This window comes from Phoca vitulina, unplaced genomic scaffold (genome assembly GCF_004348235.1).
Source record: "Phoca vitulina isolate PV1807 unplaced genomic scaffold, GSC_HSeal_1.0 scaffold2, whole genome shotgun sequence".
Classification (NCBI taxonomy): domain Eukaryota; kingdom Metazoa; phylum Chordata; class Mammalia; order Carnivora; family Phocidae; genus Phoca; species Phoca vitulina.
Genome location: NW_022589705.1, coordinates 84235023 through 84251131, shown reverse-complemented (window position 1 = coordinate 84251131; position 16109 = coordinate 84235023). Strand labels below are relative to the sequence as shown.

Here is a 16109-nt window from a genome sequence, read left to right as displayed (position 1 = left end):
AGTGTTGCTACAAGAAGTAAATATCTTATTAAAGAGATTTAGGATTTGGGGAACTGTCTTTTTTTTTTTTTTAAGATTTTATTTATTTATTTGACAGAAAGACAGAGAGAGAGCCCAAGTAGGCAGAGCGGCAGGCAGAGGGAGAGGGAGAAGCAGGCTTCCTGCTGAGCAGGGAGCCCGATGTGGCACTCGATCCCAGGACCCTGGGATCATGACCTGAGCCGAAGGCAGACGCTTAACCGACTGAGCCACCCAGGCACCCTGGGGAACTCTCTTTATGCTGTTATGCTGTAGTTTAATTTTTATCCAGTGGTTTAAATAAGTTATCTTAGTATTTTGGGGGAAAGTTAAAGTTGAAGTTTAGACTATCTTCAGTGCTCAGAGATGTGTTGATAACAGCCAAAACTTACAATATATTATTTGTGATTATGAAAATAAAGTTTTTTTCCTTTAAAACAACTTGAAATTTAAAAAAAGATTTCCAGGGTGAATTAGGGAAGTATTTTCCCCAGAAAAGTAGTGGCAACGTACTGGCCTATATAATTTAGAAATAGATTGGGCCCTAATAGTGAATCATAAAATATTGTCAAGTGAGTTTAAGTGTTTAAAAGCTGTCCAGGGTTTCCAAATCTCTTATCAGAACCAGCTCTTTCACTTGAGTTTTCATTCAAAAATTGAATAGAACCATTGTCATTTGGGTATCTTAAAGTCTTTGAGAGAAGACATGGGTCTCGTTCTTTACCAAATATTTTCATCTTAATCATTTTAGGTAATAATGAGAAAATAACTTATTCTTTTTTTTTTTTTTTAAAGATTTTATTTATTCATTTGAGACAAAGAGATACATAGAAAGAGAGCATGAGCAGGGGGAGAGCAGAGGGAGAGGGAGAAGCAGGCTCCCCGCTGAGCCAGGAGCCCGATGTGGGGCTCGATCCCAGGACCCTGGGATCATGACCTGAGCCGAAGGCAGACGCTTAACCATCTGAGCCACCCAGGCGCCCCTAACTTATTCTTTATATGAGTATAAAGATATAAAACCTTTTAAGTAAGGTTTGAATACATTTCATTTTTACCAACTTTTAAGTTTGCTTAGAAAATTTTGCTTGGCTTTCCACAATGTTATTCTTAAGAATAAAATATTTTGTTAGCACAAGGTATTCCGAAGTCCATTGAGTCAGAAAATATCACTGGGGAAGATTCCTTTAGGAGAATTTTGAGGGGAGGCCAGAAAGGAAGGTTGGAGCCTTTGTTACCAGGCTAAGGAATTTGAACTCCGTATCTGGGAGGATCTGCCTGGGGTAGCACCAAGGTATTTTGTATTTTGAGCGAGAGGCATTGTACCAAAATACATTTTTTGGAAAAATCAATCTGATACGGTCTTTAAAAGTGAACTAAAGGAGTAAAGAGACTGGCTTGGAGAGATGATTTAGGTTGTTTTGATAATCAAGTTTAGTGAATTTTGGTCAATGGAAAAATGTTCTCGATATGAAAGTTGAATTTTTATGGTAACAAGATGTTTGGGTTTTTTTGTTTGTTTGGATTTATGTAATTGGGAAGAAGTTCTGTTGTGGCTTAAAAATTATTTTTAGATTTGTCTGTTTTTGGTAATAACTGAATGTGGCCTGTAGTCCTGTGGTAGTCACATGAGTAAATGATTTTCATACTAAGTATTGCTGCTTATATTTAAAATTAAAATGATTTGTTTCCCTAAACGTTTCCATGTATTTTTACATTTATTGTACACTTCTGAATGTATTTGTTTTAACAAATGATGGGTTTATTTGGTTTCCTAGTATTCTATCAAGATAAAAGTGTTCTTAAAAGTCATGCCAACTGAACCTGAAAAGTCTTTGGAATTGAGTGGTTATTAGTAGTGTCACATACTAGTGGAGCATCTGTAAAATAGAGTAAAAATCTTGGTTGGACTTTACTGGTTTAGAATAATACCCCTGTTAAAGTAGCCTTCTGTTAGAGAATTGCTTTTTTTCCTTTCTTGGTTCACTTGTTACCCTGTGTGCCTTTGATTATTCCTCAAAGAGGTTTCACTATATTAATGGTTTGCTAGCACTTAGCTTTTTTATTTTCATACAAAAACATAATTTTTTTTCTCACTCCACTGGCTTTCAATAGTTGAACATTTTCAGAAAAATCTTAGTTTCTGAGTTTAAATTTTGTATTGCATAGCTGTTTAGGAACTCTGGTTTGGGAAGATATAATTCATTGGGGTTAGAAGTAGCTTAGTTGTGTAAAGCTTAAGACTTACGGAAACTTGCTTTAAGATAATAAAATGAAATTTGAAATGGGCTATTAAGATGCCTTTCTCAAGATTTCTTCAAGTTAATGAATTTCTCAACAGATATCAGAAGTATGTTTAAAAAATACATACATACATATATATATAAAAGCATGTGCATGTGTCTGTGTACCATTTTTCTAGCCTCAGTGATGTGCTATTTACTGTAATGAAGCTCCATCAAATCATTGGTTAATTTTGTTAGATATGGTTAGCTGATTGATGACAGCTCTGTATTATAATCTATTTTATTGATTCTATTGAATGTAGGAAGAATCACTTCATCTTCTTGTTTATATTCTTTTAAGAATATATAAGAATTCTTATAAGAATGTAAACAAAGGGAAGTACCTATTCTCTGTTGTGCATGGTAATTATGGATGTGTGTATGTGGTATGTGTGTTTGAAAGAGATATAGGCTGTTAAACGAATTACAGAAATCATTGATGTGAGAGATTGGTATGACAAAAAAAATGGTTTTAATAATTTTGGGGCCCTGTTCATGTAATAGTCACACTGTAGGTTGAAAGAATATTTTTGAAAATCACATGAGAGGAGATGCAACATGAATTAGTAAAAGTACTAAATTATAGAAAATATATAAAATGTGTGTGTATGGGTTGAAGAATTTAAAATGCAATGAAATTTGATCACACATACTATTATAGTGAAAATATGACAAAAGATTGATGACTAAATACTTTATGAATTGCTTATTCAGTATAGCAAAGATCTAAAAGGCAGAATCTTTTGGACTATTCTTTTTTTTTTTTTTTTAAAGATTTTATTTATTTATTTGAGACAGAGAGAATGAGAGAGAGAGAGAGAGCACATGAGATGGGGGAGGGTCAGAGGGAGAAGCAGGCTCCCTGCCGAGCAGGGAGCCCGATGCGGGACTCGATCCAGGGACTCCAGGATCATGACCTGAGCCGAAGGCAGTCGCTTAACCAACTGAGCCACCCAGGCACCCCACTTTTGGACTATTCTTTAGAACTTAGTATAATAGAATTTGACCAGAGAAGAGTTGAAGATGGATTTCCTTCCTTTTTTTTTTTTTTTTTTTGAGATTTTATTTATTTATTTGACAGAGAGAGACACAGCGAGAGAAGGAACACAAGCAGGAGGAGTGGGAGAGGGAGAAGCAGGCCTCCCGCAGAGCAGGGAGCCCAGTGCGGGGCTCCATCCCAGGACCCTGGGATCATGACCTGAGTTGGAGGCAGATGCTTAATGACTGAGCCACCCAGGCACCCCTGGATTTCCTTACTTTAAAAGAAAAAAAAATCAGGGGTCCTAATATTTGTGTAATGGCCCTACATTTTTATAGTTCTTTGTTCTTAGGGCCCTGTGTGAGGTAGTCATACTGATGGTGGTCAGTAAAAGTCCTGGGTTTGGCAGCATGGATAGTTATGGTCAGAGTTCAGTGAATAATTCTGTTTATCGTGCCATAACTATTATCCCAGGCTTTTCTCTCTGATTTCTCTTGCCATGCCTTCAAGTACAGTCAGATAACAGGAATAGCTTTCAGATTTCATGAAAATGGATTCAGATTACCTCCACGGGGAGGATTATAGAATTCTGTTACACCCCCCATACGCAGCAGAAGACCCTCTTTTGTAGATTTACTAGAAGTTGCTAGAAATTCATTCCTAAGGGAGTTGTTTATAAACATTTTGGCCTGCTAGTGTCAAGTAAGTCCCTGAAATCATTTGAGTTCTCATTATATGAAGTATGGTGCATACATTTAGAAAGGAGACCTAGGATTAATTTTCTTGCCCCCCTCTTTTGTGTACAGTATTATTTCAGGGTTCTGATTTGGAACTGTGCCCCAGAATAATTTACTGGAGAGCTGAGTGTAAAAAGTCACAGGCTGAAAAGGTAATCTAGGTTAATTCAAAATTTTTATATTTTGATAGATAACTGAAAATTGGCCAAGATATATATCACTGTGCAATACATGGTCCCCACTCACAGGTAATTTGTGGGCTAGTATGAATTATAAATGCGTACATAAATCCCATAAGGTGAAATAACTCTTAAATATCACATTTTAGTATAAACATTTGGAGGGACTTAGGGGCAGAAAAAGAGTGGAAGGGAAGTAAGTCTTCCTAAAATCCTTGGCTAAGTGGAAGAATTTTTAAAAAAGTATGGAAGGGGGGGCGCCTGGGTGGCTCAGTCGTTAAGCATCTGCCTTTGGCTCAGGGCCCCACTGGGCTCTCTGCTTGGTGGGAAGCCTGCTTCTTCCTCTCCCACTCCCCCTGCTTGTGTTCCCTCTCTTGCTGTGTCTCTCTCTGTCAAATAAATAAATAAAATCTTTAAAAAAAAAAAAAGGTAGTATGGAAGAGATTTTTTTTTCCTTTAAGATTTTACTTTTAAGCAATCTCTACACCCAACGTGGGGCTTGAACTCATAGCTTTGAGATTGAGAGTTGGATGCTCCACAGACTGAGCCAGGTGCCCTGGAAGGGAAATTAAAAAAAAAAAAAAGAAATAGAGACATTTTATACACAAAGTAAAATTGCCCCAAATTTAGCAGTTCCTCATTCACTTTATTCCACACATTACTTGTAAAACTACAGTGCTTTGTTCTAGGTGTGGTGCTGGGTTCTGAGGGTTCAGAGCTGAAGACTAGGTCTTCCTGCAAAGAATTTATAGTCAGTCCACTTTAGGGTTACAGGTTTAATAATTGGCTACAATGAAGAAACAATACAGTAAAAGTGTATTCAAAGTATGGTGAGAATCCAGAAGTTGTTTTTAAATGTTTTTCCCAAAATTGGATTTTGGAAGTTTTACATTAAACATGAAGGAATTCAATTAAGCTTTTATGAAGTAAGTTAATCTCCTTGATTTTATTTTTATTTTTTAAAAGATTTTATTTATTTATTTGACAGAGAGAGACAGTGAGAGAGGGAACATAAGGGGGGGGGGGAGGGAGAAGCAGCCCCCAACGTGGGGCTCGATCCCAGGACCCTGGTATCATGACCTGAGCCGAAGGCAGACGCCTAACGACTGAGCCACGCAGGCACCCCTAATCTCCTTGATTTTAAACTGTTTAGTGCTTTTGGCTGATAACCATTGAATCAAATGCTACCAGTTTTATATTCTGTCTTTGACAGATTGAGCTGCGTTTCTTAATGATTCCATTTCACTGTTTTGTTTTTTATTAAGACAAAATGGTGATTTGGTTAGCTGAGCAACTTTATTAGTATAATTTCCTTGAATTCTTTTTGCTTACCATCCTTTATTTGGTGTGGTCATGGTATAATAGGAGAATAGGATACTTGGTCTATGAGGATTTTCTCATCTGCAAAATGGGGCTTGGTATGGGGATCAAATGAGAAAATATGAATTCCATCTTCATGTACAAACATCTTGTATTTATTAAACAGTTGAAACTAGGAATAGGGTGGATTGATGTTTTTGGGAAAAAATGAGGGTACGTTGACATATATACTCTATCACTTTTGGGAACTGTAAAGTATTTGTGGTAACCTGTTTTCAGTAACATGTCACTTGCAAAATAGATCACTTAAGCTTTTGTATGTTAAATCATAGGAGGAATGGCAAATCTTGGTACTTTTCTGATATAGATTCTCTCTCCTTAGAATAACCTAATCAAAATCCATGTATCACCTATTGAGATATAACAAATGTTAACATTTTTGCAGTATTTGCTAATCACAGAAGTCTTAAACATTCATAGAGTTGTGTTTTTGCTTTTGTTGTTTTTTTGCATCTTCTGATACATGAAGATAGAAGAACACATATGATTAATTAATGCCTAAGAAGTTGTATATTCCTTGTAGCAGTGTAGACTCAAATCATATTGAGGATGGAAGGAGCCTCTGATCATGATCTGAGAAGATGTAGATAGCCAGCATTCTGAGAAACTTACTTGAGCAGGAAAAAGGGATTCTCTTGTTGAAATTCTTTCATGGTTATCAGTTATGAAAAGTTATTATGGTTCTTTTAATAGGTCCAGGGTAAACTTCAGTATTGGCCTTTTTAGAAACAGGTGAGGGGTGCCTGCCTGGCTCAGTCAGAAGAGCATGTGACTCTTGATCTTGGAGTTGTGAATTTGAGCCCCACATTGGGTGTAGAGATTACATACATACGTAAACAAACTAATTTTAAAAAAAAGGTAAACTAGAAAAGTTTGTTGTTAATTACTCAAACTCACCTTAAGCTTGGTAGTTAAGCAGTATAACAGCATATAATTTGTAGACTTTCTCTGGAACATTTTGAAAAGTGAACTACAAACCAAGATTTTACAACAAAATAGGTAAGGAAAATCCCTACTATGGAATGTGGAAGGAAATAGCATGTTAAAAAGTTAATTCTTTTTTTTTTTTTTCTTTAAGATTTTATTTATTTATTTGACAGAGACACAGCGAGAGAGGGAACACAAGCAGGGGGAGAGGGAGAAGCAGGCTTCCTGCTGAGCAGGGACCCTGGGATCATGACCTGAGCTGAAGGCAGATGCTTAACGACTGAGCCACCCAGGTGTCCCTAAAAAGTTAATTCTTCCCATTGGCTCCTAAAAGCTTTGTTTTCCTCTTTAGCTTATAGGGCTTTTACTTTGTGTGGGATTTCTGCTACCAAGTTTCTCACTTCTGCCCCACTGTTACCTTCAGGTGCAAATCAGTCGTCCTACTGCTCCTTCTGGGGCAAAGTGAGAAAATTCTAGGCGGGGTCCCTACCTCAAGCAGCACCATTTTCCTGCGTTCTAGGCCTTATTGACAGTAGCCCTAAGATTGCTATTCTAGTTGGAATCCATAGGTCTCATTCATTCTGGATAATTTTGTTGGAGAGTACTGATCAATGTTAGCTGTGTTAAAATGCCTCTGATGTGCTTCAAAGGAATGCCTGAGACTTTTCCTTCAGGTTAGTTTTATATACCTCTGTGAGCCCAATTCATTTCTTGGAACTGCTGTAGATCATTTATTCTTCTGTCCAGAATCATAGTCAAAAAGTTAGGAAGGAGATACATCAAGAGCAGTATACTTGAGGATGTTTTTAATTTTTTTTTAAAGATTTTATTTATTTATTTATTTTATTTTTATTTTTTTTTTAAAGATTTTATGTATTTGACAGAGAGAGACACAGCGAGAGAGGGAACACAAGCAGGGTGAGTGGGAGAGGGAGGAGCAGGCTTCCCGCTGAGCAGGGAGCCCGATGCGGGGCTCGATCCCAGGACCCTGGGATCATGACCTGAGCCGAAGGCAGACGCTTAACGACTGAGCCACCTAGGCGCCCCAAGATTTTATTTATTTGACAGACAGCGAGAGAGGGAACACAAGCAGGGGGAGTGGGAGAGGGAGAAGCAGGCTTCCCGCTGAGCAGGGAGCCTGATGCGGGGCTCATCCCAGGACCCTGAGATCATGACCTGAGCTGAAGGCAGATGCTTAACGACTGAGCCACCCAGGTGCCCCATGAGGATGTTTTTGAAGCCACCTTTCACTGCAGAGAGGACTGGAAGGCAGCACAAAGTGGTGATAGTCACCAATAACTCACTACCTTTTAATTATTTTAACTTTTTCTTGTCATTTGTCTACGTTGACCAATTCCTCTTTGAAACTGTGACTTTTCTTATGAGATTAGTCCTACATTTACAACTGCTTCAAACTCTGAGCCTATTATTATTATTATTATTTGTCAGAGAGAGAGATAGAGCGAGAACACAAGCAGGGGGAGCAGCATGCCAGGGAGAAGCAGAGTCCCTGCTGAGCAAGGAGCCTGATGCAGGACTCAATCCTAGGACCCTGGAATCATGACCTGAGCTGAAGGCAGACAAGGGACTGAGCCACCCAGGCGTCCTTCTCTGAGCGTATTACTATCTCCATGTTTTGTTGTTTTTTTTTTAAATATTTTATTTATTTGACAGAGAGAGACACAGCGAGAGAGGGAACACAAGCAGGGGGAGTGGGAGAGGGAGAAGCAGGCTTCCCGCCGAGCAGGGAGCCCGATGTGGGGCTCGATCCCAGGACTCTGGGATCATGACCTGAGCCGAAGGCAGACGCTTAACGACTGAGCCACCCAGGCGCCCCTCTTTTTTTTTTTTTTTTTAAGATTTTATTTATTTATTTGACAGAGAGAGACACAGCAAGAGAGGGAACACAAGTGGGAGGGGGAGAAGGAGAAGCAGGCTTCCCACGGAGCAGGGAGCCCGATGTGGGGCTCGATCCCAGGACCCTGGGATCATGACCTGAGCCAAAGGCAGACGCCTAACGACTGAGCCACCCAGGCGCCCCTCTCCATGTTATTTTAAAGTTTTGGCCCCATTCTAACTTTGGAGTTGTAGTCTTTTTTTTTTTTTTAAGATCTATTATTTGGCGGGGGAGGGGGGAGCGTGGTTGGGCGGAGAAGAGGGAGAGAATCCTCTGAGCCTTGAGCCTGACATGAGGCTTGATATCAGAACATTGAGACCATGACCTGAGCCAAAATCAAGAGTCAGCGGCTTAACCGACTGCGCCACCCAGGTGCCCCTGGAGTTCTAGTCTTTAATTACTTTAAAGACTAATTAAGTAGAGTATTTCCATTTAATTTAATTTACCTGAATTTTCCCTAAATTTCCCATTTTGTCCATTGCATTAGCATTCTTGAACTTTTATTTTTTTTATTTTTTAAGATTTTATTTATTTATCAGAGAGAGAGAGACAGAGGCAGGCAGAGGGAGAAGCAGGCTCCTCACTCAGCAAGGAGCCCGATGTGGGACTCGATCCCAGGACCCCGGGATCATGACCCGAGCTGAAGGCAGACGCTTAACCGACTGAGCCACCCAGGCGTCCCACCATTCTTGAACTTTTAAAACCTTGGAGTCTTCTTGACTGTCCCTTACCCTTTTGATCAAGTCTGTTTTAAAGTCCTGTATCTTCCTGTGAACAGCTTCTTTGACTTGTTATGCCTTATCTATTTTCATTGTTACCTTTTTATTCTAGTGAATTTTACTTCATATCTAAATTATTTAAGTAGCCTTTCAGTTATATCTCATTTATCTAGGTCACCTTTTCTCTGTGCTCCATCTGGTACAAAGTGACCAGATTAGATTAATTAAAGTATCACTTGTTTTGCTGCTTTCCTATGACAGATCATACAGTTCTGCCCCATCACTATTAAGATCAAGTTTAGATTTTGGCGCTGAAAGTGGCCCATTTGACCTATCCTGCTCTCCCACATCTGCAAGTACTGTGTGGTTCTCTGTACGTTCCATGTCTGTGCTTTTCTCCTTGCTTTTATAAGTGTTCTGGATCATGCTGGTGGTTGGACTGCCAAATCTCTGGATTTGTTCAGAAGAGCTTTCCTGATTCCTCAAGTCTGTGTTAGCTTCTTGTTTCCCTAAAAAATAATATTTTTCATCTTTCCCCAATTGATTATAAGCCCTTTGAAAATAGGTACATAATGTGTTCAACTTTCTACTTGTGCTTGGAAGTTTTAGAATAGGTAAACATTGAATTAGTGAGATTATTTAAAATATAAGCTAAACCGAAGTGTTAATAGAGGGAAACTTACTTGTTCAAAGATGATTTAAACTTTTAAGTTTTTTCTTTTCCTCTGCTAATTTGTCAGGTCTAATTGAAACCAATAGCTTGTCAGTCACTTTTATTCTATAAATTTGGTACAGTTTTTATTAAATTTTGTTAAGTTGATTTTCTGTTTAAAAATCATTGCTTCCCAGCAGACTTAGAAGTTTCTCAAATTGGTTACAAAAGTTATCAATTTGAATGTGATTTCAACAAACTAAAATCAAAATGTGAATCTGCTGGTATGTTCCTGGGAACAACACATCAGTGATCCTGCCCTCCATGCTTGTCAGATAAAAATATTTGAAAGACATCATAGATTTCCTTTTAAGATGTTGGAAGAGTGATCTCTTGAGAATTTGAATCAAGATGAGAAAGCATCCAGTAGTGTGACTGTAACTAAAATACTTCACTGTTCTTCAAGAATAATCTAACAGGTCTGTGGAGGGTTTATTAGAGGGCAGCTGAAAGGCTGCTATGTAAGATAAGCCAAAGATTTTATTTTCAACTTGTAGAAGATACGCACAAATACAGGTACTAAGGGTCTCTACTTCAAACTCGAGGAGTGTGTGTGTGTGTGTGTGTGTGTGTGTGTGTGTGTGTGTGGTGGGAATAAAAACAAAAGGTCTCCTGCACAGTGATGCCAAAATCAAGGTGATATGAAAAGGTTGTTTTTGTATATTTTCATTTTCTATCTTGAATTTGAGCTCCTGGAGGGTAACAGCTATACTTGCCCGCTGTTCCATGTCCTTGTGCCACTGGTAGAAGCAGAGTCCTAGGCCAGAAGGACCCAAAGAACAAGTGAATATGGCGTTTTATATGTTCTAATCAGAGGCAATCCTTGATGGAAAGTTAGCTGCAAACATTTGTATGTGTGTTGTTTTTAAGAAAATGATGGAAGAATTGGTCTAGAAGAATATCACTAATAAAGATGATGCTGTTACCTGTCTTTGGAGAAGTAGGCACCCTCCAAATACTCATGAGTGTGTTACGATTAGAGAGAAAGGAGGAACCTCATCTCTAAACGTTCATCAAGTTAAGAGACCCATTGTTCTTTTACTTAATTTTAAGCACTTCTTGTTTTGTTTCTCATCATTTCTTACATGGTTATATCACCTATTTGGTTTTTCCTATTTCTCTGCTTATGCAGTACTTTGGAGTTTCATTTCTATTTTGATTTTCTGCTATTAAGAGGGATCTCTTTAAAGGGGTAGGCAAGGTATTGAATATTTTTCATATTACTCCTACATATTTTTATCAAAGAACAGCATGTGAGTTTTGTTCCTTTTTTCAAAAGCAGAAGACAAAAAAGACCTCTCTACCTTGTTGTAAAAGAGCAACCTTGTTAAGCTTTTGAGCACAGAAATCAGGCTTAAGAAATCCATATTTCTATGGATTTCTTGGTCTAAAGACCATGACAGAAAACAGCCAAGAGCTGCCTGTAGGTTAAAATAAATTAATTTAGCATACTGTCTGACATATAGTGGGAGAAAGCAAATGATAGAAATAGGAAGGATAAAATAATTCAGGACTTAATGGTTAGCTTGAAAGTGGTTTTTGTTTTTATTTTTAGAAGTGGTGAGATGCCTTCGTGACAGGAGACTGTAGCTTTCATTCTTTGCCAACCGGGGTACATAATTTGAGAGAGTCAGCAGCTATATTTTTCCTAGTGCTTAAATGTTATTCTTGGAAACTGTATTTATTTCATTGTTCTGAGCCCTTCCTCCTCCCCCCCCAATAAAGATTTTGAGAGCGAGGGAGAGAGCGAGAGAGAGCACGAGCAGGGGGGCGGGGCAGTGGGAGAGGGAGAAGCAGACTCCCCAAGAGCAGGGAGCCAGATGTAGGACTCGATCCCAGGACCCTGGAATCATGACCTGAGCCGAAGGCAGTCGCTTAACTGACTGAGCCACCCAGGCACCCCTTATTTAAACTTTAAAAGTAAAATTTAAAAGTAGGGCCTGCATTTTCAAGATGCTTACAGACTGGATTTTGTAAGGAGTCATCTATTCATAATTAATGCCCTTTTCCAAAGGCTGTTAACAACAAATCATATATCTTGAGCCTTGTCTGAAAGCCATACCCTTCTAAAACCTCAAGGGCCCTTCAGACAAGAGCATAGTGAAATAATTTTAGAATGAGATTCTGTCCTAGCCTCAGAACATATAGCTTCTAGTAACACATTCTAATGTCAAAAATCATTTCTATCTAAACACCTTCAAATACATGAGGATAGAGATGTCATTTTCACTTTCCTGCTCCTTTTTTTTTTTTTCAAAGATTTTATGTATTTATTTGACAGAGACACAGCGAGAGAGGGATCACAAGCAGGGGGAGAGGGAGAGGGAGAAGCAGGCTTCCCGCCGAGCAGGGAGCCCGATGCGGGGCTCGATCCCAGGACCCTGGAACCATGACCTGAGCCGAAGGCAGACGCTTAACGACTGAGCCACCCAGGCGCCCCTCCTGCTCCTTTTTAATTCAAATAATGGTTAATCAGTCTGCTTTCTCATTGAGATTCTTTTAATCAATTAAAAGCTTGTCTAGTTTTAGATCATTGCAGAGTGTTTTCATCTTTCAAAGATCATGCTATAGTTTTCTCATAGTGTACCAGGTAGCTAGAAGCTTAAGAAGATCATAGCATCTGTCTTGGTGATAGATTTTGGAAGAATCTGGAAGATGATCTGTTCTGACTTTGTCGGATTGAACTTTCAAGCTTTGATACTTTTCTTGAAGTTATTTCTACGTATTAGTCAATGAGGAAAATCTCTTAGCTGGCTTATTGTGTAGCTTGAGGTAGAAGCTCCCCCATATCTTGCCTTCCCCCGGCCCCCACTGTGTGTGTCTATCTACATTACTTGGCATATGACTGCAGGGTGTCTTGTGGTGTGTTTGAAAGTTTTACTAAGGAAGCATTGGCGTATTCAGATCTAGTGCTGTCTAGCATGCATAGTAAATGAAATTTGTTTTGGAGCTGAATCTTTACAGTCCCTGCTTTGAAGTCAAAGAGAATATTTTTCATTACAACTATGTCTTTTGCTTGTTGTTTAAGTATATTCTTTGTGGATAGAAAGGTAGAGATAAAGGGAGATTGAGCAGATGCTGAATTGTTGCAGCTCTAGACCCTACGGCACATGTGACACCTAACTCTCAGTCTAGCAACAAGTAGTAAAAGACGTCTGGAATTCGTTTTTCCCCCCAATCAACCTTGACTTAAGTAAGACTGACAGCAAGGATTTAGTGATTAGAAATACTATATGTACTTCGTTCTGCTACCTTTCAACAAGAATCAGTGTGTAAAGTTTAAATTTTCTGACCAGAATTTGGAAGACTATGATGTGATTCCCTGGGCCTGATTCGAGAAGAAGGAGCTCTCTGAATATGGGTTTATTAGTTGGTGAATTTGTGAGTCGCCAACTATTAGGCCTTTATGTCCAGATATTATCTTAATTTATGGAGTAAGGTCCCTGAGTTCTCCTCTTTCCTTCCACAGGGCAAGCAGGAGGACTTCAAGACGACAGTTCTGGAGGGTATGGAGACGGCCAAGCATCAGGTGAGGGTGGCATTAGATGCTTGCCACTTAGTAGCAAGAGCCGCCAAGTCAGGGATTGATGCTTGCAAGTGTTTTTGGCTATGGTATCCACATTTTAGCCAGAAGCGCAGGGGAAATATAACCCTCAGGACAGCGTAGTAGAATAGGAGAGAGTGTAGCCAGAACAAAGGCAAGCAAAACCTTTTGAAGTCCTCAGGCCGATCTCAGCCCTCCGCTCTTCATGTTTTTGAGGAGATGGCGGGTCCTTTTCTTCCCGGCAGCTTTTATAGTAACAGTAAACATGATATAAAACATAGATTTAGGAATCATGGGACCTTTAAAAAGAAATATAGTTATATACACAGAGAGGAGAAGCCATAGGCCAAAAGCCTTCCCAAAAAAAGGGGGGGGGGTACAGAAAGGCCTTCTAGGACTAGTCAGAGGAATTATGCAGGCAAGGGACTCTTCAGAGGTGGTTGTTAGATAGTGTTGGGTACAATTTTTTAATTAACATTACATGGTTAATTATTTGTAGTTTAAACATTTTGTCACGTGAAAATTAATCATTTCTTAAAAGTCTATTCGAAATGCTCTTTCTTTTCAGATCGAACTATGATATTTTTACTTCTAGGAAAAAGTAAAGGGTTAAATGATTTATAGGGCCCATCTAGAGCTATTCAAGTTTGTTCCAGGAATTCAAAGTAGTATGTCTGGATTTCATCCTTTGCCCTGGATGTTTTTGTGTGGTTCAGTGCTCAAAGCTGACTGATACATATATTTTGATAGAACTGGAATAGGTATTACTTCACTTTGGAGTTTGTCACTTTTCAACTGTTAAGTCTACTTTAAAATTATTTCTCTTTTGCAGTTGTGTACAGCAGGTCCAGGAAATATTTGTATTTTACTCTTGGGTCAAAGTTCACTGTTAATGCAGAAATTAGTATATAGGTGATCCAGAATGTTAGAAGGAAACATGCTTAAATGCTATCCCAAGCATTGGAGGTTGATAATCAGTACATGGTTATCTTAGAGGAGTTAAAATCCTCGTTCAGAGTCTCTGTGGCAGATAAACCTTCAAGAATGCTGTTCATCAAATGATGCACAATTGGATCTTCCATGGAACTGTTGAGGATCAGGGATAGCCTTTAGAGCTTTAATCTTGAAGAAATAAATTGAGTTTTCTTGTTGCTTTTTGTTTTAACGTGGATAAATTGACTCTTTTGCTTTAGTAAACAATATATTGTATTGCTGAAAGTAAAAACAGACTTTCATATAAAACTGTGGTGCTTCTGACTTAGGTTTAGTAGAACATGAGGTGGTTTTTTTTTGTTTTTTTTTTTAAGTGTTTCCAAGAATGGTGGGGACTATTCTGAACCCTTCAAGGTCTCTCTTCAGATCTTCGCCATGTTCAGAAGCGTGCATTTGTGAGATGATCAGTTAGATCGCTTGTAAGCGATCAACATTCTGTTTTTAATAAAGCCAAATGACCCTCATAAGTATCTTGGGACCAGGATCATATCTTGACTTTTATAAATCCACATCAAGTTGATGTATTCATCCTACATCTTAAAAATTAGAAGGGAACTTAAGGTCATTTTCTCCAGCTTCCTGCCGTTGAACAGATAATATTGTATCCACCCCTGTTTTATGGATTAGGACCTGAAATACAGTTAAATGATATGACCGAGGATACACCAAAGGTTGGAGGAGTGGAACCCAGAGGTCTTCTTTCTTATGCATAGACTAGTCCTTATACCCTCCCCTCCCTCATAGAATCATTTAAAGTGTATGTTTACCCTAAAAATAAAAGATGTAAAGCATAAGAAATCATGATTCTCTTTTTTTCTTTTTCTCTCCTTTCCCTCTGTTCCTTATTCTTTTTGTCTTTAGATTATTATAGGACTGGATATGGTGCATCTGTAATTTACTAATTTTAAGTAGTCTTTTATATGTAGATTCTTGTCAGGCTTTTATTTTCACTCTTCAACTAGAAAACTAGTCATTCTAGTTATTTTGTCTACTTCATGAAAAAAAAAAAGCAAGTAACTTTCATGGAGGCCTCCTTTCTGTTATTTTTTATATCTCTGTTACCTCACTCTACTCAATGCTACCTATATCATCAGAATCAGGGAGGAAGTCGTTTCATGGAATAGAAGATTTATATCCTCACCTTCCCCTGCCCCTTCTCTGTGTGTCTAGTCTATCAAAAAAGGTCTTTATCGTCCCTTCAGTATTTTACGACTTTTACTGTGTTTTCAGAGAAACTGTGAGCCAGTCAGACCATTAGAAAGGGCATTTCTGCTTTAGCATGACTGCATTTTGAAAGGTGATGCTGGAATTTCCTGTGTGAAGTGTGGGAAAAAGGAATTGAACTGAGGGGGCAAGATAGATATATAGGCAGCCTTGGGGCTTTTAAAAAATTAAGGTTGCATCTTTGAAACATTCTCAATTTCCAGAATACCAGACTTTGTTAAGTGCACACAAACGCCAAGTATAAACTACTTTTGAATGAAATGTACTACTAGTAACTACTAGTACTTCCTTTTAATAAGGATATTATTAAAGTCAATTGTATTCTTTAAGGTTTTTCCCTCTGAAGGAGATACTTCGGAGTCATATTGTCCAGAACGGTCTATTAGTTCATTTTGGAAATATCCTATTAAAAGAGTGCTTTGATTTAGCTTCTGAATAGCGTGGGTTCCAACTTAAAATTTTTTGTTTCTTTGATAAAAGATTAGATTTTTTTTCTTACACAGTTTTCATCTTTATAT

The 16109-nt window shown here is 38.4% G+C and overlaps 1 protein-coding gene across 4 annotated transcripts in view; it reads left to right on the top strand.

The window, feature by feature from the left end:
- The window catches only part of KDM1A (lysine demethylase 1A), a 61904-nt gene that overhangs the window by 11272 nt on the left and 34523 nt on the right, over positions 1–16109 (top strand). For 2 of the 4 annotated variants that reach the window (XM_032391605.1, XM_032391597.1), the window contains exon 3: positions 13300–13359. The exons of the other annotated variants lie outside the window; for them this stretch is intronic. In XM_032391605.1, coding sequence (XP_032247496.1) covers positions 13300–13359 — 60 coding nt within the window. The remainder of the gene's footprint in view (positions 1–13299; positions 13360–16109) is intronic. 4 annotated transcript variants of the gene reach the window in all.